Here is a 27442-nt window from a genome sequence, read left to right on the forward strand (position 1 = left end):
ATGTTTCTTCTAAAAATAAATATACTTTTTGTATTTTTTTCAAATAAAAATGGGTTTCTTAGGAGAACAAACCATCAACAAAAGTGCTTCTGATATTTCAGAATAAGCTGCAGAAGTTAGAGAGCAGAAAGGATGAATGGCGGCGCAGCTGGCTGCTTTTTTCCCAGCAGATAGCATCTCTGTCATCAGCTTCCTTCCACATTTCCCACATCAAGTCCGTCCTGCTGCACATTACAATCAGACCCTCATTATCTCCCATTAACCGAACTGGAAACTCTGACTTCTTCCACCTTCTTCCAGGCCCTGAACCTCCAGTCCTCCAGTCCGCCTGCTGCAGACGTGTTGGGTGAAGGCTCCGCCCCCTCCTCCAGAAGGGTTCACACGGCGAGCCTCGTCCATCACTGCCAGCAGAACACGATAAGTTCTGCGACGGCACTTTATAACAAAAGATTGTTTTCACTGTCGGATGTGTAATCTCTCAGTCTGAAACATCAGAAACGCATTTCCCACAGTCAGATTCCGCCGTGTGACTCAGACTTTCTGTTAGTCGGTTATTCACTAAAGTCATTTTTAGGGTTCAAGTCCTGGATTCATCTCAGCGTGAAAAGATGAAAAGATGAACCTCCGAACAGGAAGTACCTGCTGGCTCCAAGAAGCCAAAATCCCATCGACTTCTACAGAGGAGTTTGTGAAGCCCGCTTTAAAGTGGGTGTGGCCTTCCAACAAACCCACTTCTGATTGGCCAGAGCAGTTGCCATGGAAACATGGACTCAAACCAATCGCTATTTACTGATGATTTCTGGCTCCAACATGGCAGCCTCCTTATTGTGAAAAAACTGGCGGGGACTGGACTTCATTAAGTTAAAAGAAGTTAAGAGTCCAGTTCTTTATATAGAGTCAGTTGTTCTGAAAACACAAAAAGCTCAATCCTGATTGGTCAGAAAACTTGTCACAGAAATGTGGGGCCGGATCAATCACCATTCACTGACTCCAACAAGGCGCCTCTATATCTTTTTTTGTATGTTTGTTTCTTTTATTTTTATTTTTTGTATTTTTCTGTAAACTCTTCCGTATTTTTTTAAATTTTATGTAATATTTTGATATTTTTCCTATTATTTTTACTTTTTTTAATTGATCTTTTTTTTCCTTTTCTGTATTTTTGCTTTTTTCTGTCACAGTTTCGATCTTTTTTGTAATTTCTTTTCACTTTTCTCATTTTCTTCACGCCGTCTTTAAAAGTTAAAAATGTTGCACCAGTCCGATGCATTTAGTGTTTTAGAGAATCCAGGACTGTGTTTGGACCACAAAATGGTTGATATTTTTAAAGAGAACCAGAAGAACCTGGAGAAGAACCTGGAGAAGAACCTCCGAGTCCAATCAGCAGATCAGTTCTGCCCCTGAACCTGCAGCAGAACCTTCTCTCTCCTCCAGGTTCTTCCTCTGCCGTGATGGAATCTTTGAGGAGACCCGAGAAATCCCACCTGTGCTGTTGCCATAGCAACCGCTGTGAGTGACACCTCAGAGGAGAGCCGAACACAAACCGGAGCGTGAAGCAGCTCCACGCGGGCCCGAAGCTGGAAGTTCTGGTGGCGGTGTAACTGGACCCGGACAGCACCGAGCGGCATCAGGACTGCGGGAGCGCCTCCCTCAGGAGGACGCCAGATGCTCCGGCGTCGGTCAGGTTAGCCGATGACGACGGGGAGAAAGTGAGACGGGTGAGGAGGGGAGGCGGGAGAAAGTGAAAAGTGTGTGGCAGATGGCGAGCGGGGAGAGGCGGGGTCATGTTGCAGGATCAGATGTTCACGGCGGCGCGTCTCTGTACCTTCGCCTGCAGTTTGGACCCAATCGGCTTCAACTCTTCGTCTTTCAGGTTGAAGCTGGAACCGGTTCTGCTGGGATCAATATTCTGATTTAAATTTGATCAAATTCTATTCTGTTTCTGCTCGTGTCAATCATCAAAGCTTAAATCCTGATGTTACCCAGAATGCATCACCAGCTCTCCCATAACTAACACAGGAAACAGAAGGAAGGGTATCGAACACACGGCTGGACGGCTGTGCCCGAGGACGCTGGACATGTAAGCAACAAATAAACCACAAAAATGATAAAAAAATAACTTTAACAACCTTAAATGTCTGAAAAATGTCTGTTTTCCTGTAGATAAAACCCAAAGAATGAAGGCAAACGCTGAGACTTCCGGTTTGAAACCTTTTAAAAAACAAAAAAGTCAGTTAATTTCTTATTTACAACAATAAACAAACATTCTTATGTTTTTATCTTTGTGTTTACTCTACTGCACATTAATGAATTTTTGTTGACCATTTTTTCACTAATAAAACTTCATGAGCGGGGGAGGGGCCACCATCCCCCGCTCTCTCCTAGACCTCCGGGGGAGGGGCGGGTAGGTTCCTGGAGTGGGTCTCCCGGGGTTGGGGGGCTATAAGAGGGTGGGCCCCCTGGTACGGCGCCGTGCTGTTTTATTTACAGAGGACTGCGTTCCTGGTAGGGGTGTAACGGATCACGGACTGTATACTAGCCACAGTTCAGGCCACACGTCTACCGTAATTTTAGGCTTTTCTCTTCTTGTTTTTGTTTTGTTTTCACTTTTAATTTATCCAAAAAATGATCCAAACTGAGCTTTAGGATTCGTTACACCCTTAATTCCTGGAATATCTTTTTAAAACCTTTTTTAATATATTTACATACACATATTCAGTATTTTTATTTGGAATAAACATAATAATGTACAGTTCTTCATTAAAAATGTGTTTAAGATGGATTAAATGAACACAAATCTGAGAATTTAAAGTCTATCAATATGGACTAAACACAAACCAACAAACAGATAATATAAATACATAACTAAACACAGAAAGAGGAATAAGAAAGTAAAGAAATATGTATTTTAATCTGTTCAGTAGCAGTAATGTGTCCCTATTAGCTCATTTTTAGAAGAGTGAGGTTTAATCCCACACTGTAAAAAATAAACCATTGGATCAATTAACAAAATCTCTGTAATTTGTTAGATTTAAAATGTTTATTTTTCATAAAACTCAAATTTTGTGTTGATGGTTTACTTAACTCAAAAAATTAATAAAAAAATAAATTTTTAAATGTAAAAAAATACAGAGATTTTTGTTAATTTTTTACATTGTGAAGAATCCATGGGGTCAAATTTGGCTGTTTTTTATGTATTTTTTTATTTTTTATTTTACTTCTATTTCTTTCATTGCTATTTTATTCTGGATGCCGTTTATGGTTGCTACCAAGAATTAACAAACACACAAAAAAGTAAAAATTAACTTTGAAATCTTATAGAAAAATTATTATTCTGACTTTCTGTCTTTAAAATCCAAACTTAAAAACATTTTTAGATTACTCTTATTATTATAGATTATTGTTGTTCTTTTTAAAACTTTGTAATGTTGAACATTTGGGAGGTGGGAGGAAGGGGGCCCCAGAATCCAAAAGCCCAGGCCCTCAAAAAACATTAGAACAGCCCTGCTTAAAAAAGAAAAAAAACATTGGATTAAATCATCCTTCTGCTCTCACCCTTATAATATAAACTTGTTTTAAATACAAAAATCTGTATTTTAATCCAAATGAAAAAGAGTGGATTTGTCTGCATCTTCCTCCCATCACTGGTTTGTAGATTTATTTGGTCTTTTTTCTGCAGGTTCTCTTCTCTAATCTGGACTTTCTTCTGCTCCTGATGACGGTTTACATTTGGATTTTGCGGATGAGGAGCTTATTTCTTCACCCAGACTTCACCGTTCCTGCTCCTTTTCCTTCATCCCTTTGTGAAAAGTCTTCATCTTTGAAGGACATTCTGAACTCTTCTTCAGTCATGACTGTTAATATTTTCTGTTTTTTTTAAATATAAGAACTTTACTAAGAAAAAAACAACTGGATTTATTCTGTTGGAGCTGTGAATTTGTGTCATTTAAATATTCTTCTCCAATTACCCAATTATCATCGTCATCTTAAACTTTTAGATTTTCATTCTCTCTGATTTGTTGAGCTTAAAGGTTTGATTTCTGTCATTTCCTGTCATTTAAATAAAGCTTGTTTCAACGTTCATCATCAAAACTCAACAAGTTTTTTCAGTCAGAAACAACAAACTCTCTTCACCTAAATATCAGTATTTGTGATCTTCTTTTTCACTCGTCTCGTTTGTTTCCACTTTGGAGAAAAAATGAGTTCAAAGCGAGTCGGGAAAAAAAGTTTCAGGAATCAAAGATGAAGGTTTGGAATCGGGTTCAGATGAAGAGTTTCCACAAAACCTCCAGATGTGATGGAGGAGGATGAGGATGATCTTCTGATCTTTATCTCCATCTAGTGGTCAAACTGGAATATTGACAAATGAAAGGAGAAAACCTGGAATATTTATCCTCTTATCTACCTTTTATTAAAAATACTTTAGCTAAAATATTTTATATATATATATTTTTACCATTTTCTGTATATGTTTAATTGTCATTTATGGTTACATTGTGTTTTTGTTGTTACTTTTACTTGTTTTATGGAAATAAAACAAACTTTTAGCTAACTTTGGTGCTTTAGCTTTTTCACGTTTCTGTCAAATAAACTAAATAAATAAAACATTTGAGATCAATTCTTAACTTATAGACGATAAAGTTCATCAGTGTAAATATGAACATAAATGTTCTTAAAGTGTACGATAACATCCGTACATGTCCACATTTTCTGTTTGTCAGTAAGAAAGTAAACGGAACTTTAAACACAACTTCTAAATAAAAATTAAATTGAGAAAATTACAAAATAAAATGCTATAGAAAACATAAAAGAATTGTAACAAATATTGTTTATACGTCTAAATTAATCACTTCAAATAATTAAGGTAAAATAAACAATCAAGAAAAGTCAATTTATGTTTTAAAACTGTCAAAATTCAGAAGGAAGTAAAGTTTTCAGATTGGTGGGAAGCAATTTTGTATCGTATTTATATTTTACTTTACGTTTTATTGTGTGTGTTTAACATATTTTTTACTTTTTTTACATTTTTTATAATAAAAAAGCTTTTATTTTGTAAACCCTGTACGTTATGTTTTTGCAAAATGTGCCTTATAAATAATCTTTAAATAAGAATAAAAATTATGTTAAGATATCAGCTAAAATGCTGAAATCAAGTTTTAAAAATTATTTATTTTATAAATCAAAGTTTAAATACTTTATGAAATATTTTATTTAAGTTTACTAAAAGTAAAGCTGCAAATTTAAAGCTGTAAATTCAAATATTTTATAAACTCTATATATGTATATACTCAATCTAAACCAGGGTGGGCAAACTTCGGCCCAGGGGCCGCATGCGGCCCTTTTAAACGATTTAATCTGGCTCTCCATATAGGAAAAAATTATTTTTGATTACTCGCATTAACGTTTTATAATCCATGTAATTCAAACTTTGAAGTTACTAAGTTGGGGTCAGGGGGGGCCCCAGAATCCAAATGCCCAGGGCCCCAGAAAAACGTTTTAACACCTCTGCAAAAAAAAAATAATAATAATAATAATAATTATAGTCATCTGAAAGAATCTGCTTTTATTGTGAAAACTGTTATTCTGGCCTCACCATCAAAATATAAAACACCTTTTAATAAAAAAAAACAAACAAACTGTTTTTTAGTACAAAGAGATAAAAAAAACTAATAATTTTAATTAAAAGTAAAAAATACGTTATCTAATACTATATTTAAGTCTAAAACAAGTGCACTAAAAGTAAGACTGTAAACTCAAAGTTTACTATATAAATATATAAACTTCGGCCCAGGGGCCGTATGCGGCCCATTAAACTATTTTATCTGATTTAGATAACCCGTATTAATGCTTCATTCTAGTTGTAGTTCAGGTGTCTACCCATAGATGGCGCACTACAAATACCCTTTGTTCAGGTGCAGAAAGTTATTCTGTATTCATGTGTAGATTTTTAGTTTTTCTGATAATCACGTGTTAATTCCAAGTTGGAAAGTCTTTTTTCCGATTATTCCGACACCACTTGAAGGCAACACGTCCCTGAAATTGAGTTTTTCCCTGAGGAACTTCAACCCGTTGGTAAAAAAAATGCACTAAAACGAGAACAAAAACCACGGTTTTGACAGAAAAACTCTAAAATTTTCAGTTTTAAGTAATATTTAATTAAAATTAAGAATTTTGTTCAGATTTTGTGTTATTTCTTTTTCTTACAAGGTAAATTTAGCAAAACAAATTGGGTCAAATTATTAAACTTTTTGTGGCTTAAGAGGAAGAAAGTTTACCTCTCCTGCTCTAAAGGGCTGTCAGAAGAAGTATTCAGGTAGTAAACTTCTGACACTTCCTGTACACGATCCATAGTATACTTGCTATACTTATACAAGTGTATTTAATAAAAGAAACTTCAAATCGCATAGTATATTTTTGTAAGAATAAACTTCATAAAAAGCTATAATAACATTTTTCGTTTTTTTATTAATAGGTTGCCATGTTTTGAAAACCAAAATTCAGTCATTTTCAAACATAAAAAGTAAGTTCTTTCAAAATAAAATCCTACAAAACATTTTTTTCAAAGATTCAAATGTTTATTTTTAAAACATTTTTATTTAAAATGGTTTAATATTCAAACTCATAATTTTGTAGAGAGATATTTAGCCCAAAATGGTTCATTTAATTGGAGTTTTTCAGACAAAATTGTTGCAGGAAGTTCGTTTTACTTTAAGGTATTTACAGAAAATCAACAATAAGCTTCATAAATGTAGACAAATTGTGATTTTATGTGTTGGGCATTTATTTTGTTGTTTGCTCTCATATGATCCAAACTAAACATCTTTAGAATTGTAAGAATTTCCTTCAGTGTTCCTGTAAACTGGGTTTAATGGATGAAATCTAGAAGACTCCGGCTGCAGCAGTGAATGCAGGTCAGTCGCACAAACAAGTGAACACAAGCGCACACACACAAACAAATGCATGCGCATTAGTCTGTGCTGCAGGCAGTCAAGACATTGAACCACTAGCCTACTTTATGACAGGTCAGTCCCTGAAAGCATCCGAGCGGCGAGAACTCACATGGAGGATCGTCGTTAACGCTCTGTAACAGAAAAAGACGATTTTATGATCAGATTATCAAAACATTCAGTTACTTTTTAATGTCAAAAACCAGATTTAGTGTCAATTAAGACCAAAACAACAATATTATAAGCTTTAGACATTATGAAGCTAATAAAGTTTTTAATTTCAAAAATAATAACTCCAAGTATATTTGATCAAATATGTCTTTTACACAAATTAACAGCTAAAAAAGCAATAAATTGTGTATTCCTTAAGTTTATCCTGTTTCTAAACGTTCAAAGTGTTCTAAAAAAATGTGTGTTTTTCAACAAATTCTGACATATTTATAATTGTTTATATAATTTTGAAGTTGAGAAATTTATTTTTTTAAATTATTTAGTTAATTAACTCATATACAATCACATTCTTGACAAAAACACAAAGTCTTTACTACTAACTAACCCATTCTTCCCTTTGGTAAGGGTTACATTCGTCGTTTTTAGCTACACAACTTTAGTCAATGTAGATGACTCATCGATACGTTAGCATAGCATTTTTTTGCTACATATTTTCTACTTTTTTCTTTTTTTATGTTGACATTAAATCTACGGGATGAAAGCACATCACAGGTAAAATATTTTAAATGACTTTTAATATTTTTAATGCTAAAATTCTAGCATGCTAATCTTAGCATGCTAGAATTTAGCATGCTAAACTAGCTAAAATTAGAAGCTAACCACTGACACACATCTGCTATCTGTCAGCTCAGTGTACAGAATTCATGACCATTTTTTCATATTTTTTGGAAAATTTTGAAAAAAATAAGTATTTTATGTGAAAAAAAACATAATACTAAATTATATTAGCATGCTAATTTTAGCTAGCTAGTTAAGATAAGTTTTTGGTTATGAAGAAAATTTGTTGCTCCAAATGTGCTGACATTACACCAAGAGAAAAAAAACTAGCTATTATAAGCAATACTCCAATACTCTTTACTGAATATTTTAAAAACATGATCAGAAGTGTTTTTGATGAGTATGGACCAGTAACGGATATTTTCCAGCTTTTCCGTATTTGTGGATTCTACGCATTTGCGAATGTGTCCGGTCTCTAACTCTCACAAATAAGGAGGGAACACTGTATTTCACTTTTTTTTTTTAAAATATTGGAAAAAAACTGATTAAAAAAATCATATTATGTAAAGAAATTTATGATGTTAAATTAAGATTAGCATGCTAATATTAGTTAGCATGCTAATGTTAGCATGTTAGCTAAAATAAGTTTTTGGTTACGAGGAAAATTTGTCGCTCCGGATGTACAGACGATTCGTCTGCACCAACGCCTTCAAAACAAGCATGTATTAGCATTTTAGCTAAAACTTAGCTAATACGTTTCATTAGTTAGCATTATACATTGTTTTGTAGTACTTTTGTTCAAACAGTAAGTGCTAACACTAGCACATTTGGATGACGTCACACTGACTCGCTCCAGTTCTCTGATACAGTCAATGAGGAGAACTTCACACATACTTTTTTATATGTATATTTTTGAAAAAATTGGAAAAAATGATTAAAAAATGTGTGAAGAAATTAATTATATTAAATTGATCTTAGTGATGCATTTTTTTTAATCTCAAATAAAAAAATCTATGATTGACTAACACCAATAAACAAAAAACATTTCTGTTGATAAAAATGTTGATTAAAATATTACAAAAAAGCTAAATACAGAAAAAAAAATGTTACATCCAAAAGTGAAATGAAATAACGTTTAAGTTTTAATTTTATTTATTTTTATATTTTCATTTTTTAAGTTGATTTTAAGGAACTCAGAGACAACATTTGCTACAAATGTCGTCACTAATTCTTTAATTTCAAAGTTTTAATGGTGTTCCAGGAAAGAGCGGGAAGCTGTGAGCAGACTTACTGGAGCAAACACTGATGGAGGAGCAGCAGGAGCTCAGCAGCGTCATGCTGCGGCGACGTGGAGGCTGCTCCCGCGCGGGACCAGCGCGCGCGGGAAGCTGCTCTTAGCGGACGGAGAGACGCACGCGGGCGGGAGGAAGGATGGAGGACCGACACCGTCGGAACCGGACTCCCGCGAGCCTCAGGAGCCAGAGCCGGGTCCGGAAGGAGAGCAAGCTGCGGCTGCGGGTTCTACTGCTGGACGACAGCGAGCGAACGTTCGAGGTGGAGGTGAGCCTTCAAAATAAAACGTATCTAATACTTTTAGAAAATCTATATTTGTGAGTCCCACACAGTTTAAAATGGGTTTATACTAGAGGAACATCAAGAGATACTAATCTAAAAAAATAAATTAATAAGTAAAAAAAGCAAAAAATACATATTAAATGTCAATAAAATTCACACAATTGAGTTTTAATGTAAAACTGGTATTTTGTGTAAATTATAGTTGTATATGGATTTTTATAATTGATCCTGACATCCAATTTATTTTCTTTTCGATTCTTTTGTGCTTTAAAACTGTATTTTTTAAGCAAATCATCTTGACCAGAATTTTGTTTTTAAAGTAAATTTATCTGTAGGCTATTATTTGTACTTTATCTTCAAACTCATTTACAAAAAAATCTTCCTGCCTGCTAAGATTTTTGTAAATTACAGTTGAGTACTGATTTTTGAATTGATCCAGACATCCAATTTCTTTTCTTTTCTTTTTTTGCGATTTAAAACTGTATGTTTTTTAACCAAATCATGTTGACCAGAATTTTGTTTTTAAAGTACATTTAACTTTAGGCTGTTATTTGTACTTTATCTTCAAACTCATTTACAAAAAAAAAATCTTCCTGCTTAAGAAAAGATTTTTAATCAGATTTCGAGTAAAATTTATTTTATTTTGAAATCCTTTTTTTTCTTCCCCAGCAGAAAGTGGAAGCATTACTGGGACTAATCATTTAAATGTTAATATCTTAATTACAAAATTGACATTTACTATCTATAATCTTAATTAAATGTTGTGTTCAAAGACCATCTTCCAATAAAAATAGTATTTTTTGTATTTTTCCTCATGACAGAGAACATATGTAAAGAAAATTAAGTTTAAAACTGCATTTCTGAGTATTCGTTGTTGTGAATCAGTAGTAGACAACAACGCATCTTAAAAAAATTATTTTTGTGATGCAGAAAACACCACGTCCTTTCGCTCCACTCAGATGTATTCAGTTGTAGACCAATAGATCCAAGTACGTCTTCATTTTCCTCGTCTGAGCTGGAATTTGTTTGAAGCTCCAATATTGTTCAGCATTTTTGTTGCACTGCTAATGTTAGCTAGGGGTTTTGAGGCGCTATAAGCTAGTGAGAGAGCGCTTAAAACTCTAGCCTTAAGCAATAGGGAGGGTAAAGGGGGCGGGGTTGCTCTGTGTCAACGGCCGAATACTTTTAGTGGCAAAGCTGGATACTGAACAGTACTGGAAACATCTGGAGAAGAAGGCAGTACATAGCAGTAATGGTAAATGGCTGTTGTCTCTGAGCGAGGATCACAGTAACCTCCTTGACCGCATTGGTAGAGATATCAGGGAAGTGAAACACCTGATTGACAGAATAGTTGTTCAGGACTGCAGGTCAAGATAGACCTACTTGTGCACTGCCTGAATTGATTACAAGGGTTCCTATGACTCAATGCCACACACATGGATCACTAAAGGGGTCTCGCTTCCAGAAGATACAGTCACAGACATTAAGGACCGTGGAATAGCACAGACAAAAACCGGGAACTTGCAACAAGGAAAGCTGCAACAGCCAAATACCTCCAATGAGCAAGGCAATTCCTGAGAAGCCAGCTCAATGGCAAGAACAAGACAGGGCAATAAACAGTTAAACACTGCCAGTTATCAGCTACCCAATAATAAAGTGGCCAAAGGAAGAGATACAGACCACGGATGTTAAGACACAAAAGTGCTTCACCATTCATGGAGGGATCCATCCTAAATTAGGCAACCCAAGACTGGATACTAACCGCAACGAAAGAGGCCAAGGACAAGCGAGTAGAGGAGGATCCAAGATCCATGAATACATCAAGCTCAAGTCCCCAGTTGACTGTGTTCTCAACGAATGACTCGGGCAATGGAGAGCAGGGGATGCAGTGCAGGAGGACAGATCAAACACTGGACCACAGCTGAAGTGGCTGATATCAAGGAGTCCTACCAATGACACCACAGAAGCTCTCATCAGGAACAAGCTCTGAGCACCAGAGCAATAGAGGCTCAGATATACCACACCAGACAAGACCCAAGCCAGCACATAGCTGCAGGGTGTAAGACGCTGGTAGGGAAAGCATACATGGAGCGCCACAACCAAGTGGCTGGAGTAACATACAGGAGCCTCCAAGTCAAAGTAGGAAATGCCTCAGAAAGTGGTAGAGTATGAAAGAGAGCAAAGATCCTGGAGGACTTGATGGTAATGGCGAACCAACCAGACCTTGTAGTGGTGGATAAAGAGCAGAGGAAATCCATTATGGTGGATGTGATGGTAACATCGAGAAGAAGGAACATGAGAAACTGGAGAAATACCAGGAACTCAGAGAGGATCTGGAGGAATCTTGGAAAGTGACAGTGGTTCCGTGGTAATAGGAGCACTTTGGGCAATAAACCCTAAACTAGAGGAGTGTCTACAACAGATTCCTGAAAAAACTCAGACATCTCACTTCATAATAGTACCAGTAACAGATAATATATTGAGTAGGACCCTCAAGATCCCAAGCCTTGGGTGGCAAATCCCCTTCAGGGGCCAAGAAGAGAGTATACAACTTCTCAGATGACCCTACCTTTTTGTTAGCAATGAGGTCATAGGAGGAACCGCACCTTCAGATGTTAGCTACCCGTCATGTGCTCTTCTATCCAGGTCAGCAGAGGTGGTGACGTGTTTGCAACACAGTGGCATCGCCTGCAAGGCAGCAGTACAATTTGTAAAGAGTTTGTGTGTGTGTCTGTAGCTCGCAGTATTGTGTTACTAAAGTAGCTCCACTTTCCCCGCTCATGCTTTCTTTCTTGTCGGATTCCCAGTGGCCTCTGGGACATTTGTAGCATTTCTGTAAGAGGAGGAAGACGGAGAAAGAAAAGAAAGTGGGGATGGAAGGAAGGAAGTCGAGAAGTAAAAATAAACTGGGATAAATTTAGAGCGTCTCCAAACAGAACTAGCAATGAGTCTATAGAACCTCACGTTAAAGAACTCCCGTGTCACATCAGTCTTTCTGAATTTTACTTCCTGACAATATTCGAGCTTCCAACCCTCCGAAGACTGATAAAATCATTTATTCGACTGGGTTTAAAGGATACAACAATGGTGGACATCAGTGTGGAGAACGGAAAAGAGGTTTTCTCCTCTGACCCTAATCCTCCAACCTTCAGGGCAAATCTCCAATTAATGATCAGCGAGGCTGTGGAGAAGAAGAAAGGAGGAAACCAATGGAGGAGGACGCCAGGAAATTCACATTTCCTGAAAGGAACAGTCAGATTCACATATAGAAAATAAAAAAATATATATTTAAAAAGTTTTGTTATTGAAACAAAATGAGTAGTATTTTTACTCTTGTTGAACTTTTTAATTCCTCTGTAATTATCAGTGTGAAGCAGCTGCTCTCCTCCTCTTCCTCTTCCTCCTCTTCTTCATGACAACTTAATGAAGGTGAATTGAGGCACAGCGCTAAACACCAGCTAGCAGACAGCAAACAATTAAAAACAAGCTAGAGAAAAATGCACAGAAGCATTCTGGGATAAAAGAGGGAGATCTTTTTAAATACAGTAACATTGAAGTATGAAATGAAAAGTAAAAATCATGTTTTAAAGGAAAACATTTTATAAAAACATTCATAAATGTATTTAATTTAATATATTTGAATATTTCAATGAATATTAGTGTAAAATCCTGATTTATAACAAATGCTGACAATAAAAGAAATAACATATTGTTTTGTTTCACTTTTGATTAATAAATAAAAAATGATCCTGAACTATTTTCTTTTAGATTACTTTGAATATTTGTACAAAGTATTTTATTTTTGACTGTTTTTTACTGATTCAAAGTAGAATATGTCTCCTTTCCTGAAAAGTTAAATTCCGCTTCACTGTGGTCTTTTAAATAGTAACTCATTAAACTAAGCTCTTCAACACAGAAACTAAGCTCTAAAACATAATTCCAATGTCTCTAGAGAATTACCGAAAAGTACATTTTAAAAGCTTCTCTATTAAAAAGTTTAATCCATTCCTTTCATGAACGCCTCACTTTCATTTTTCTCACATTTTCAGCAAAACGTTTTAGGCGCCGATTTCTTCAACAAAGTCTGCGGTCATCTGAAACTTCTGGAGAAAGAGTACTTCGGTCTGGAGTTCAGGCACCACAGCGGCCATTACGTAAGAGTGACCCAACGAGACGTTTGTGTGATGTTCAGGTTCTTCTGTTGAAACGTGTTTCTGTTGCAGGTTTGGTTGGAGATGATGAAGCCACTCATCAAACAGATTCAATGTAAGACGGTTTTCTCCGTCAATAACATGTTGGTTTTTTTAGTCTACCTATTCTGCTCTAATGGTTCAATCTGATTTACATACTACAAATTTTCCCTCCAAAAAATACTTGAATTTTTTATCTTTCTTTAAGAAAAAAACTGGATTTCTACTGAAAATAGTTTATATGGGAATTTAAATAGTAAGCAATATAACTGTAGTTATGTTGTTTTTTTTGCTAGCTATAAGGTTACAAACTTGGCTACCATTCTAGCTAACATGGTAACAGTGGGCTACAATTTTGTATCAAGTTAACAGTAAGCTATAATCTCATAACAAGCTAACATTGGGTCACAATCTCGTACCAAGCTAACTTTAGGCTATAATCTTGTAACAGGCTAATATTAAGCTATAATCTGATAACAAGCTAACATTAGGCTACAATCTTCCAACACGCTAATACTGGGCTACAATCTTCTAACACGCTAATGCTAGGCTACAATCTTGTAACAAGCTAATATTAGGCCATAAACTAATAACAAGCTAACATTAGGCTACAATCTCGTAACAAGCTAACATTAGGCTACAATCTAATAACAAGCTAACATTGGGTCACAATCTCGTATCAAGCTAACTTTCGGCTATAATCTTGTAACAGGCTAATATTAAGCTATAATCTGATAACAAGCTAACATTAGGCTACAATCTTCTAACACGCTAATACTAGGCTAAAATCTTGTAACAAGTTAACATTAGGCTACAATCTAATAACAAGCTAACATTAGGCTACAGTCTCGTAACAAGCTAACATTAGGCTACGATTTTCTAACACGCTAACACTAGGCTAAAATCGTGTAACAAGCTAACATTTGGCTACAATCTAATAACAAGCTAACATTGAGCTACAATATTCTAACATGCTAATGCTAGGCTAAAATCTTGTAACAAGTTAACATTAGGCTACAATCTAATAACAAGCTAATATTAGGCTACAGTCTCGTAACAAGCTAACATTGGGCTACAATCTTCTACCACGCTAATACTAGGCTAAAATCTTATAGCAAACAAATATTAGGCTATAATCTAATAACAAGCTAACATTAGGCTACAATCTCGTAACAAGCTAATATTTAGCTACAACCCTGCAAGAAGGTCATATTAGGCTACAATCTCATAACGAGCTAACATTAGGCTACAATCATGTATGAAGCTATCATTAGGGTATAATATCATATCGTAACAAGGTAACATTAGGCTTAGATCTCACAACAAGCCAACATTAGGTTACAATCTTGTGACAAGCTAATATTTGGCTACAATTTCGTAACAAGCTAACATTGGGCTACGTTCTTGTAACAAGCTAACATTAGGCTACAACCTTGTATGAAGCTAGCATAAGGCAACGATCTCAAAACAAACTAACATTAGGCTACAAATTTGTTACAAGCTAACATTAGGCTATGATGCCATAACAGCCTAACATTAGGCTATAATATATTGTAACAAGCTAGCACTAGGCTATGATGTCTCAACAGGCTAACATTAGGATACGATTTAAAAAAGTGAACTGAAAAATGATTTTTTTCTGTTTTTTAAACTTTAATTTATTTACCTAATTTGGTTTAATTCTCTGTTTATCAGACACCAGTGATTTATTCTTCAGATTTATAGTCAAGTTTTTTCCTCCTGACCCAGGACAGCTAAAGAGAGGCCTCACCAGGTAACGTTTGACATTTTTAGCATTTTTTTTTTTATTTTCCATTAGATTTTTTTCAAACCTGCAGACTTTTTGTACAAATATGTTTATTTTTCAACATTTGAACTTCAAAAGTCAGGTTTTCTTTATGTTTAATACATTTACTTTCTTAAAAATGAGTTGAAAATTGGAATAATGTTTGATGTCTTAATTATTTTGTATGTGCAGGTATCTTTTTGCCTTACAGATAAAGCAGGATTTGTCGAACGGCAGTCTAACATGTAACGACAACAGCGCTGCCTTGCTCATCTCCCACATTCTGCAATGTAAGCACGCAAAAGTACACAACATCAATCAGGAAGGTTATCTGAACGCGCGTTAGCTGATGCTTTTGATCTGTCCGATAGACTGAGGATGAAAAACTTTCACCACGTTTGTTTGTGTAACAGCAGAAATAGGGGACTATGACGAGGAGTTGGACTATCAACATTTGGAGATGAAGCATTATGTGCCCAACCAGGAGTACCTGGACCACAAGATCATGAAGTTTCATAAGAGACACAGGTACGAGATGAATCTTAGCTTTTTGGTTAGTTTGAAGAACTATTGGCCCATGGACAGACTGGTGACCTGTCTAGGGTAGACCTGCATGTGCCCAACTGTAGCCGGGTTAGGCTCCAATAGTTCTGTGAAACGGGTTTAGAAAATGGATGGATGGAACTGTAGGTGTTGTCGGAATCAGTAAAAATCCAATAGATCCAGTTGTCGTTATCTGTCTCCTCAGAGGAATCTCTCCGGCAGACTCTGATGTCCACGTGCTGGAGGTAGCGAGGAAGTTGGACATGTACGGCATCAGACCCCACCCTGCCCACGATGGAGAGGGACTGAGAATAAACTTGGCTGTCACTCACTCTGGAGTTCTGGTCTTTCAGGTTTGGCTCTAGTGGCTTTAGATCGGTCTGGAATGGAGTGGTGCCATTGGTCTTCATTGAAAGGTCACAGAGAAGAGCATTATAGAATGTAGTCCCGGTTCATGCAACTGATCCTCCATCACACTGGAATGAAGGAGAAGTCACAATTAAAATTGGAAGGACGTGATATTCAGAAATAGTTTTTATTTAATGCAAGGAAGTCACAATTTCTGCATTTTCAAATGGAAACAATTGGAAATGTTTTCTGTCGCAATAGTAAATCTCAAACATTTGTTGGTCTCTGTTAGGCTAACTTCTACATCGCTGCCCTTCTGTTTCAGGGAAACACCAAAATCAATACGTTCAGCTGGGCAAAAATCCGGAAGCTGAGCTTCAAGCGCAGACATTTCCTGATCAAACTGCACGACAAGATTGGGGTGAGAATCTGAACGAATACACAAAGACCGTTTTAATGTATATTTCATGGAGAGACAAGCAGTTGCATCTTAAGGGGAGTACACGTATGAATCCCTTGAGGCTTGTTGACAATGGAACATACTATTGTCATGAGTGTGGTAAGTATCGAGAAATATTTGTAAGGACAGCATGCAGTATTGACGTAGAGGTGATGCCGTCTTACAGTGTCCTTAGGCCACACTCTAGTCATAAGTATTAGTCACGACTCCCCTTATGGCTAAAGACCCTACAAATTAAATATTGGCAAACCTGTATGGGACACTTAATAATAATGCACTTTTGACTTGAACAGGACCAACGGGCCCCTTGGGGTGTCCACAGCATTTTGACGGGTTGAAAAAAGAAGAATCTATACGAGACCCCGGCAACTCACCTACTTCACCCTTATACGTTGCTCATAGCATTCCCTTAGGAAACAATGTTCATGGGTATTCTGGCTCTACGGGTTCACCCGGTGGTTTACGGCCTTGATATTTTGCATGGACCAGCGGTAGGGGTTTCCCATATTTCACCAGTTTCCACTCGTAAGGAGAGCTGTAACTTTTTCTATGTTTACACCAAGCTTGGAAACAAACATTTAAGCAACTATTTTAATTTAAAAGTCTTTGTGAACGCATGTTTCCGGCCTCAGCGTTCATCGCTGGACTACAGGTACAGAGCGCACAACAAGAGTTAAACCAGTTGAACTTTGACCAATCAGGGACTATAACTAATATCCTTTTCAAGCATAGATGTGCCAACCATTTGAGAAATGATAATGGAGGAGATTGAAAAGAAAAAGACTGGAGCAAAATTTGCACAAGCCTCTTCCATTTGTGAGAACGTGCACTAGTATGGGGTCGGAACAGTCCAGTGTTCAGCGCGGCTTGAACTCCTCCGAGCTACTTTGCTTAGATGTGGTCATCAATTTTGGTTTATTTTAAATGTTTTTCGCCCTTCCAGCAGTCGTGTAAGGATACTCTAGAGTTCGCCATGGCGAGTCGAGACGTCTGCAAGTCCTTCTGGAAGATGTGTGTGGAGTATCACGCTTTCTTCAGGCTCTCTGAGGAACCGAAGGCGGTACATAAAACTCTGCTGTCCTGTAAGGGCTCCAGGTTTAGATACAGGTAAAACACTCACGTTAACGCAATGAAAAGACACTTCTATGCACACAAGCCTCTAAACTGGTAAAAAACTTTTAAATATGCTTTGTGATTTAGAAACCATCCACATAGTTTGCTTTTTCACTCTTGCTCCACTCTAACAGTCGTTAAGGTAAACTCTTTACGAAGCAGCACAAAGATGTGAAACATCTAAACTACAAGTTTGTCAATCTAAGCCCACTAGTCAGACATACAAACTTCAATCCAATCAGATTGTAGTTCTCTATGATGCAGATGAACTCTGTCACTTGGTTTCTTGTCTCAGTGGGACATGCCCTGAACATGCCCAGCCACCCTCTGGAGGAAGCTCATTTCAGCCGCTTGTAGTTGAGATCACGTTTTTTCAGTCATGACCCAGAACTCATCACCATTTGTCAGTACTGGAATGAAGACCAACCGCTAAATTGAGAGCTTCACTTTCTGGCTTAGTTCTCTTCACCACAACGGACCGGTACAGCGACCGCATAGCGGTGGATGCTGCTCCAATCAGCCTGTTGATCTGTCACTCATGAGTCTTGGGACAGGACTACTCCACCGAGAGAGGCCAAACTACCTTTCTCCGGTCAAGAACCATGGCCTCAGACTTAGCGGAGCTGACCCTCTACCCAACCTTAATGAAGCCATATTTGATTTGATTTTAGTCTAGTATTTTTCTGACTCTGCAAAGTCACGAGAGACTTTTATTGTTGTGCTTTTATTGCAGCGGGAGAACTCAGAAACAGCTGCTGGAGTGCTTGGGATCAGGGGAGAAGAAGGCTTTGCACTCTGAGAGGTACATGGAGCAATGTCCTCCGAGGGGAAAACGAAGACTGCTGAGACCAGTTTTGTGTTTGGAAATCTAAAACGGTCCTTTGTGTTTATCCAGAACCTTCCGTCAGTCCAACTATGACCCCAGACAGTGCCGATCTTCTCCTGATCTCCTCACTGATGTTTCCAAGGAGGTACCAGATCCCAGATCATGTTCTGAATTTGATTTAGGACTAACTGAATTATTTCACGAGAATACCAAAAATGGATTCAAAGACTCATCACCATGGCGACTTGTTTACGAATCACGTCATTAGTTCAGATTCTCCAATGTTCGTTTCCTTGTTTTCTCCTCAGCTGTACGAACACCCCCGCCCGTTACCGCGGGCCAGGCGTGCTTTGGAGGTTCACAGCCAGGACGAATCGGATCCCCGACGGCGGCAAGACGACGCCGAGGGAGGAGCCAAACGAAGCCACTCCTCTGTCGAGGTCGCCCGCAGGACTCAACCCTTCTGCCAGGTCACTCCCCTCTCTCCGTCTCCCCACCGCTCCACCCCTTCACCCAAGCTACGCCACGCCTCCACTCCTCCCTTGGGAGGGGGGCGGAATGGAGCCCAGCGCCAGGCCCAGAGGCTAGCCGGCGTCTACGGAAACAGGTCCCGCCGCCGACCCAACCCCCAGCCGGACCCGGATTCCGTGCAGCAGCTGGTGCTTCTCTACCCCAACAGCCCCGCGTACCAGTATCACCCCGTCCTGCCCTCCTTCCCCTTCTCCACCTCCTCGCCACTCCACCGCCCCCCTTTCTTGGCAGACTACGTTACGGTGTCCTCACTGGAGCGTTTCCCACACGTGAGGAGGCGGGACTACGTCCCCATGGACAGCGCGTCACGGCCGGCGTTCTACCCGTTAAGTCAGGACTCGCCACCGTTTTCTCCGATTCGACGGAACTTCCGCCCATCCGGTTCCGGCGGGCTGGGATCGGCACGGGTCTACCAGCCAGGGAGCAACGGAGCTCGCCACCTGGGCGTGAGACACGTGGAGGCGGGGCATTACAGCGACGACTCCAACTTCCTGCCGGGGCTGCCTCGCCGCGCTGCCAGCCAACCAGACGTCAAGTTCCATCTGTCCAGGAGCGCCAACCCCGCCTTCAACCCCGCCTCCGAGTTCCGCCCACTTGGTTACTACCCCCACCTTTCCCGACCTTCCAGACCCACCTACCTCCCTCTTAACTCCTCCCCTCTCCCCGAGCGCCCCACTTCCGTCTGCATGTTCAGCGGCGCCTCTGGTAGCTACAGCGACTCTGATCCGGAGGTCTTCTACCCGTACTACTGCCCCCCGCCGCCTCCGGCGGGGAAGATGACGAGGTCGGCCGGATTTGCCAGGATGAGATTTTCCTCTGGAAGCCTTCAGCTGGATGAAGAAGAGGAAGTGGAGGAAGAAGAAAGGGCAAAAGTAGCGGCCAATAAAGAGAAGAGTGAACAGGAAAAGACTGGGAGGAGCCAAGAGGGGGAGGAGGAGAAAGGAGCAGCGAAGGTTACCCAGGTCACTCTGTAGAGGCGGAGCTTCATCACTCACACCGGGGTTAAAGGGTGAGGTCTAGAGACTGAAGACCACCAGAAATTCAGGATTCCGCACACGTGTGCTGGAAATAAACTGTACTGTTGCCTTGTTTTAGTAAAACAAATTCTAAAGTTTGGTTCTTGTTTAGTTTTTTGCCCAAACAGTCACATGTTTTCGTCGGATAACAGGGATTTTAACGTTCTCCGCTTCCTAGACGCTTTTGACTATTCATTTAAAATCCTCCAAATACAAAAAGACTCGTGTGCTCATGTTTTATGGTTGGTTCACTGGTGAGTGATCTTTATAGTTACTTTTGGTCGTCGTGACAACCATGCAAAATTTTTGTCAATAAAAAGTTACATTTACATACAGTTGAGGAAATCGTAATATATAAACAAATCAATTTATTTCTGGAAATGGGCATTTGAGCCGTGTCATGAAATGAAAGAAAAAAATGAAATTATTGGTTCAAACAAACAAAAAAAGGGAATTGGAACCTCGGCCAAACATAAAATAAGTCATGGAGACTGATGACCCAGTCATGTCGACCGTCTGAGTCAGCAGCTCCTGATAATGGCTGCTCGGTTGGTCGGTCGGGTGGCTGGTTGGTTGGATGCGTGGTGGGTTGGATGGTTGACTGATTAGATACATGATTTGTTGGGTGGTTGAATATGTGGTTGGTTGGTTGGTTGGATGTGTGGTTGGTTGGTTGGATAGTTGGTTAATTGGATATAAGATTAGTTGGTTGGTTGGATGGTTGGCTGATTGGATACATGATTGGTTGGGTGGTTGGATGGGTGAGTTGATGGTTGTTTGGGCTGAAACTGGAGTCATCCAAAGTAATAACTCTAAACAACTTTACTTCCAGTTGTCCTCGTTTTTAGGTCGATGGTGCCAATGGTTCTTGTGATTTTGCAAACCGGCAAAATAGACTAATTTAGCGTAAAAATCATCTTCTATGTAGTTTTCCGACGGAAACAAAACTATACAGCAGTAAAGCTGGTTCCAAGTTGATCACATGACTTTTACCAATCTGTGAAAGCAAAGCGGTTAGATGACCTCCATAGTTATCAGTCCAGTATGAAGAAAGGTTTATGTTAATCATCACTTTATTGGAAGCAAAATGATGCTGCAACTTTTATGCTACGTTCACACCGAGCATGTGCGTGCATGTTCAAGAACACTCAAGGTGGGCTCTTGAACGTTCTGTTAGGATACGGCGTTCACAACGGACTCTCGCTACCCAATACGAGCGCATGTACCTACAGTTGGAAGAGGTTTGGTGCGAAATAGTGAAGTGTTCTAAATGTCATGAATCTTGGTCTGTAATGATTAATTAATCCTTTATGATCAATTTTCAAATGGTGGGAGTTTCCATGAATGTCATCCATACGTCACTATCAAATCAGAGTCCTTGATTGGTCAAAGTTTAACTGCGTTTTGAATCCTGAAGTCGGTTTCCCCCTTCAGGCTGCAGCTGCCTTCAATTACAGCCTGTTCTCCACTCCTAATGTCTGTAATTTAGTCTTCAGCCACTAGAATCCATCTGTTCAGGCTGAAAATAGTCAACGTTTCATCAAACCGTCCTGTTGATGCCTTAAAGGAACAACTCCAGTCTGTGGGACTGAGCGTCTCCTCAAATCAGTTAAAACTGTGAAGTTTAGAAGCGTCAAAAAGTTCTGTTGGGTTGAGGAAATCATCGTTTTCAATAAGAACGAGGGTTTCGTAAACACTTGATTGACCGAGGACCTGTAGACGTTAGAAACTGTTTGAAGACTTTAAAACATTCATGCACCTGTTGGAGAAACGCCTCAATGCCTTGATCAATAAGAGACTTAAACTCAACTGTTTCTTTCTGAAAATAAAGACCTAATCATGACAAATGTTGGTTTTTATCAAAAATACATTTCACAAGCCCTACTGAAGTATCATGAATACAAATATACAATCTCTATGGTAATAAAATCAAACGTTTGGCTTTAGTTAAAGAAATTAAGCGTAAAATGTGAAGTTTGGAGAAGATTTCCTTTTGCTTTGGCCCAAAAAACAAAGAAAATGTTGAACAACTATTAGGAAATGAAGAACATTTGAAATATTCTAGTAAATAAACAACAAACACCAAAAGGGTCACAATCATACATAAATATTTATTCATAAAACTCTAAGTCCCGCTACAAAAAAGTATGTTATTGTAAAATCGTACATCTTTCATTTGACGAACTCCCCTTTTACAGCCACTCTCGTATCCCTTATAACATATATAAAAAACAAAAATATACATTGACCAAGTCTTATAGTGTCTTTGGTACAAACTGTCAGCACTGTACTGAATTACAGCTCCCACCTTTGTCCTGAAAACAGCTTTTGCTACGTTTCAGTACGTTTTAAAACAATCATTTGGTTTGAATTCAGCTTTTGGACATTTGAAGGCCAACAGCAAAAGTTCCCATAGTTATTGGATTAGAAAATAAAAATAAAACAAAACAAAAAAACCTGAAGGCCTCTAATGACCTGCAGGTCTTTTAATCACAATAAAAACAAAAACTTGAACACGCACCCGAAAAGCGACGGAAACTTTGCAAAAACTCGATTTCACGGCCCAAAAGAAAAGCCGAACAATCGATGGAAATTTAGCCAAATTCTGCAGAGGTTCAAAAAGATTTCTAGCTAGCATGTAGGTTAGCAAGTGAGTAATGCAAAGACTAGTCCGGTTGAGCTAGCAGACTCAAAAATGACACAAAAGTTTTCTAGCTAAGCTGTTTGTTAGCAAGATAGTGACTCCTAGCCTAGTCCGGTTAAGCTAGCAGATTTAAGATTGCTCGCTAGGATTTTGGTTAGCAAGCTAGTGATTCCTAGCTTACTTCGGTTAAGCTAAGCTAGCTAAGATTCCTTGCTAGCATGACGGATAGCAAGTTAGTAACACAGAGACTAGATTGATTAAGCTAGCACACTCAAAATAGACTAAAAGGTTTCATAGCTAGCAAGTTAGTCATTAAGCTAGTAATGCATCAACTAGTCCAGTTAAGCTAGCCAACTCAACAGTTTCCTAGCTAGCTTGTTCGTTAGTGAGCTAGTAACTCTTGGACCAGTCCTGGTCTGCTAACTGACTCAAAAGTTTTCTAGCTAGCCAGCTGGCTAACGAACTAGCAACTCCGAGAGTAGTCTAATTTAAGCTAGCTGACTCAAAAGTTCCCTAGCTAACCAGATGGCTAACAAACTAGTAACTCCTAAACTAGTCCTGATTAGCTAGCCAGTTGGTTAGCAAACTAGTAACTTCTAGCATAGTCCGGTTAAGCTAGCTGACTCAAACGTTCTCTAGCTAGCCTGTTGGTTGGCAAGATAGTAACTCCTAGCATAGTCCGGTTAAGCTAGTTGACTCAAAAGTTCTCTAGCTAGCCTGTTGGTTGGCAAGCTAGTAACCCTTCTACCAGCCCGGTTAAGTTAGCCAAGTGACACAAAAGTTTGGTCTGGATTCACTTTGGAACATTTCTAAACAGGTTCACCAATTCCCCACTCAAAACAAATCCCATGCTTTCCTTTGAGTGTTTCAGACATATGCTACGCTAATCTTTAGCTAACACTGAGGAATCTCTTCTGTCGCGATAAAGTTTAACCCCATGTTGGACTCCGAAGGGTCATCCTGACCTGGAAGTTTTAAAACGTAAGAACAAAAACGACACAACTATAAGATTGAAGGTATTTCAAGTGCTGCTGAACAGACAGACGGACTCGGGCGAGTCATGACACCAAACTAAAGGCGACCGCCGCAGGAGAAAGAAACCTTTCTGTAAAAATCTATGAAAAAAAGATGGAGAAGTTAAGGCACATAATGTTTTTAAAATGATTTCTGACTGATTTGGATTCAACTTAAAGACAGAAAGGTTTCCTCCTCCAGCAGCAGTGAGGAAACATAGTGTACATATTACTTTATTAGTGTGTGCTGAATATTATACAAGAGTGTTGAGAGGATTCATTGCACAGCAAATCTCCTCTGTTTTCCAGCGGGGTGACGGTATGAAGACTCTTATTATCTTTTTGGTTCGTCTGGTCTTCAGTTTGTCGTGAATCTGTAAAAAAAAAAGAACACATTTCTATTAGAAAAACTGCCTAAATAAAGTTTTTATAAAACGTTGAAAGATAAAACCCCATAGACTTCTATAGAGAAATAAACGGGGTGTGGCCTTCCAACAAGCTCACTCCTGATTAGCCAGAGTGGCTGCTATAGAAACGGCTGGAAAGAATAACCAACAGCGTCTTTCAATACTGAGTGATGGACTTACTTCTGGCACCGGGCGATGATATGCGTCACCATCTTGTCTGTGATGCCCGGACAGACGTCTTCAGCCAGCTGAATGTTGTGCTCCAGCTGCTCGATGGCCAGTCGCTGCATAGAATGTTCCTTGTGTTGCTGCTTCAACTACGAGAATTAAAAAAAAATAAAATTAAAAAAAGTTTGTCGTTTTCTCAAACTACAGCTAGGAGATAATTAGAGGTCAGCTAGCTTAAGGTTCGCTAGCATGGTTCATAACGATGCGAAGCTGCTTTTATCCCCTAGAAAATGAGCTAAATTTACGTTGATTGTGTAAACATATTCCCCTTGTAACGTGTTAATGCAAAGCTGCTTTTCTTTTTGCTTCACAATCCATTGGAATCACGTTAGCTGCATAAACACAAAGAAAAGAATATAAACACTGTAGCTAAAGCTCCGTTGTTAAAGGTTTAAGGCCAGAAGGCCATAAGCGGATAGCTTAAGGGTAGTTAACTAAAGCCCAGCTAGCTAAAGGCAGCAATGTAGTTTAAAAGACCATGTAGCTTAAGGCCGGCTAGCTTAACGCCAGCTAACTTAAGGCCGGTTAACTAAAGGCTAGCCAGTTTAAGGCCGACTAGTTTAATGCCAACTAGCTGAAGCTTGGCTAGCTTAAAGCCGGCTAGCTAGAGGCCATCCAGCTAAATGCCTGCTAGCTTAAGGTTGGTTAACTAAAGACCGGCTAGCTTAAGGCCCACTAGTTTAACTCCAACTGACTAGGCTTCAGCTAGTTGCCATTAAACTAGTCGGCCTTAAGCTAGTTAGGGCCGACTAGTTTAATGCCAACAAGCTGAAGCCTGGCTAGCTAGAGGCCATCCAGCTAAATGCCCGCTAGCTTAAGGCCTGCTAGCTTAAGGCCGATTAGCTAAAGGCTGGCTAGCTAGAGCCCATCCAGCTAAATGCCTGCTAGCTTAAGGGCAGCTATCTTAAAGGCAGCAAGCTAAAGCTCAGTGAGCTAAAGGTCAGTTAGCTAAGGTCACACCTGGCAAGCATTTAGATCAATGATGGGTTTACCAAAATAAAGTAACTTTTTTTCTTTTTATTGATGATAAACCGATTTTTTACTTTCATGATTGTAAAAACAGATCGTGCTACAAATGTATGGAAACTTTATGCATTTTAATTTGTCAAAACTCATTAAGTTGGACTCATTAAAAATGGTTTGATGCACATTTGCATCAATAAAGCATCACAGCTGTTTTGTGTTAGTTAACAAAAAATAAAAAAATCGGAATTACACAACAAAAAAAAACAAGATGAAAAACATCGTAAAATATACAATTACAATATTATGAATCAATCGTTTATTTTACTATTGTATCTTATTCAGAGTAATTTATCCAAATTGCATAAATACATAATCAGAAATAAAGGAATATTAAAGAAAACGTCAGCTGTCCTGTGTCATTAAAGTGTTGTGTAAAAGTGAAACTGACCTCCGTAAAGACCGGGGAGATGACCGTGCTGAGGCTGGCGGATTTACTCAGCTGCTCTGGAGTCTGAAGACAAAAACACATTTCTGTTTCAACCATCAAGTCCTCCAGCAGGACAATCAGACTGAAGCTTCCCGAGACTCACCGTCCCGTTGAGGACCTTCCTGCCTTCCGTCGTCTTCTTCCGGACGGTGGTGAAGGACCACTCGGGATGCACGTCGTTTTCTTTATTGCTGGACTCACTTCTCACACAAATAAACAAACAAACAAACAAACAAACAAGCAGTGTGAGTGCTGAACGGACACGCAGACGCAGCAGCAGGAGGAATCCCTGCAGTCACCTGTCCGAGTCGTCGGAGCTGCTGCCGCTGTGCCCCTCCTCCTTCCACCTCCTGTACCTGTCGATCAGCTCGCTCAGGTAAGACGTCTTTTTACAGTTCTTGGTGATGAACTTGTGCTTGAGCAGCTCTTTGGCGGTCGGCCGCTACAGGAGTAAAACCAGACAAGGGAGGAAAATTAAAAGAGGAAATGATTTAATAAAATAAATCTAAAGAAAAAGTAGAAAAAAAATCTTTTCCACTAGGTGGCAGCAAAATGCAAGAAAACACTCATGGAGAACATGAAGCTGTTTCCAGGTCTGATGAGTAACTGTTTCAAAATGGTACCAAAACTCCATATAAGAGTCTGGAACTCTTAGAACAAAAATATTTTACTAAAAATCTGTTTTATGTGAGATTAGAAGAGCCATAAAACAGCCATGATATAGATTCTCATCATGGTTTGACCTCCATGCGAGGGAAAAATGACCATCTATTCGGTTAAAGTAACTCTGAGATAAAGACTCGTACGAAGGCGGGGTCTTTGTTCAGGCACGCCTCCGTGAACTCCTTGAAGCTCTTGGAGAAGTCTCCGCTCAGCGTCGGAGGAGGAGACTTGGGGATGTGGAAGAGGACGCGCATGGGGTGCATGTCTGAGTTTGGCGGTTCCCCTTTGGCGAGCTCGATGGCGGTGATGCCCAGAGACCAGATGTCCGCCTGTGGAGACACGTGGGAGCGGATCATGTCAGTAAATCTGGAAGATCGAGGCTTTAGAGAAATGGGATATAGGACGTAGATCAATTCTGTCAAGTATTGCAGTGTTTCATTTGGTAATACTGGTATCAGTTTGAAAAATCTTGAAAAACACGTTTTTATTTAATACATTATAAAGATCTTTCAGCAGCTGAGAACTAAAACAAAATCTTAGGATGGTTGATGTTTACTCTCTAGTCAGTTTACCTAAAATAGGCAGATTGTTCCTCGTTTCTGTGGTCGTTTGTAGTACAGTAGAACGTTTAAGCTAGCATGTAGCGGAGTCGGACTGTGTTTATTTTATTTATTTATTTTAAGTGTTACTAACTAGGTAAGGAGATAGCTATGCCACAATTTTGATTTAGCATTTTCAATTTGATTTTTTACGTGTTACATGCAATGTCGCGACTTACAGGTATTCTGAATATGCCAATACGGCTAATGCGTAGCTATGAGTTTTTTTGTAAGTGTTATTAAGAGCGTTGGGAGTTGGCGTAGTTACAGTAATTTTTATTTTAGCTGCATCAATCTGATCTGATTTTTACGTGAGCTACAGGTATAGTGAATACGCTAACGCGGCTAATGCTAAGGCTCACGCTCCCAATGTG

The 27442-nt window shown here is 39.0% G+C and overlaps 2 protein-coding genes and 1 long non-coding RNA gene across 5 annotated transcripts in view; 2 read left to right on the forward strand and 1 right to left on the reverse strand.

The window, feature by feature from the left end:
• Nucleotides 1–1144: 1144 nt before the first annotated feature.
• On the forward strand, nucleotides 1145–4078 carry LOC112156096. The gene is made up of 3 exons (XR_004949698.1): nucleotides 1145–2077; nucleotides 2161–2226; nucleotides 3677–4078. It is a non-coding gene; the product is annotated as an uncharacterized LOC112156096 (long non-coding RNA).
• A 4803-nt stretch (nucleotides 4079–8881) lies between these two features.
• Nucleotides 8882–20511, forward strand: LOC112155639 (FERM domain-containing protein 7). Of its 2 annotated transcripts, none has more exons than XM_024287372.2 (12): nucleotides 8882–9233; nucleotides 13298–13402; nucleotides 13472–13514; nucleotides 15134–15212; nucleotides 15417–15514; nucleotides 15638–15752; nucleotides 15973–16120; nucleotides 16441–16536; nucleotides 17522–17682; nucleotides 18422–18490; nucleotides 18584–18659; nucleotides 18823–20511. In XM_024287372.2, the coding sequence occupies exons 1-12, from the start codon at nucleotides 9105–9107 to the stop codon at nucleotides 20017–20019; spliced, it is 2316 nt and encodes a 771-aa protein (XP_024143140.1). In that variant the 5' UTR covers nucleotides 8882–9104; the 3' UTR covers nucleotides 20020–20511. The 2 variants fall into 2 exon arrangements, with proteins under 2 accessions (XP_024143140.1, XP_024143139.1); XM_024287371.2 differs by having other exon boundaries at nucleotides 8883–9233; nucleotides 17519–17682.
• A 1641-nt stretch (nucleotides 20512–22152) lies between these two features.
• The window catches only part of stk26 (serine/threonine protein kinase 26), a 38577-nt gene continuing 33287 nt past the window's right edge, over nucleotides 22153–27442 (reverse strand). Inside the window, exons 7-13 of one of the 2 annotated variants that reach the window (XR_004949614.1) lie at nucleotides 26613–26798; nucleotides 26106–26248; nucleotides 25910–26006; nucleotides 25768–25830; nucleotides 24306–24442; nucleotides 22565–24092; nucleotides 22153–22518 (exon numbers count right to left, since the gene is read on the reverse strand). Coding sequence is in view for 1 of the 2 variants with exons in the window: in XM_024288215.2 (XP_024143983.1) it covers nucleotides 24077–24092; nucleotides 24306–24442; nucleotides 25768–25830; nucleotides 25910–26006; nucleotides 26106–26248; nucleotides 26613–26798 (642 nt within the window). In the remaining variant the exon portion in view is untranslated. Of the gene's footprint in view, nucleotides 24093–24305; nucleotides 24443–25767; nucleotides 25831–25909; nucleotides 26007–26105; nucleotides 26249–26612; nucleotides 26799–27442 lie in introns of both variants that reach the window. The other variant, XM_024288215.2, reaches the window with a different exon arrangement.

This window comes from Oryzias melastigma, linkage group LG18 (assembly GCF_002922805.2).
Source record: "Oryzias melastigma strain HK-1 linkage group LG18, ASM292280v2, whole genome shotgun sequence".
In the NCBI taxonomy this organism is placed as follows: Eukaryota; Metazoa; Chordata; class Actinopteri; order Beloniformes; family Adrianichthyidae; genus Oryzias; species Oryzias melastigma.

Bases quoted from the DNA above. Each gene is read 5' to 3' on its own strand.
- LOC112155639 (XM_024287371.2), top strand. From the start codon at position 9,105: ATGGAGGACCGACACCGTCGGAACCGGACTCCCGCGAGCCTCAGGAGC. The intron at 13,515-15,133 runs GTAAGACGGTTT...TCTGTTTATCAG, and splicing joins ACTCATCAAACAGATTCAAT to ACACCAGTGATTTATTCTTC. The intron at 16,121-16,440 runs GTTTGGCTCTAG...CTTCTGTTTCAG, and splicing joins CTGGAGTTCTGGTCTTTCAG to GGAAACACCAAAATCAATAC.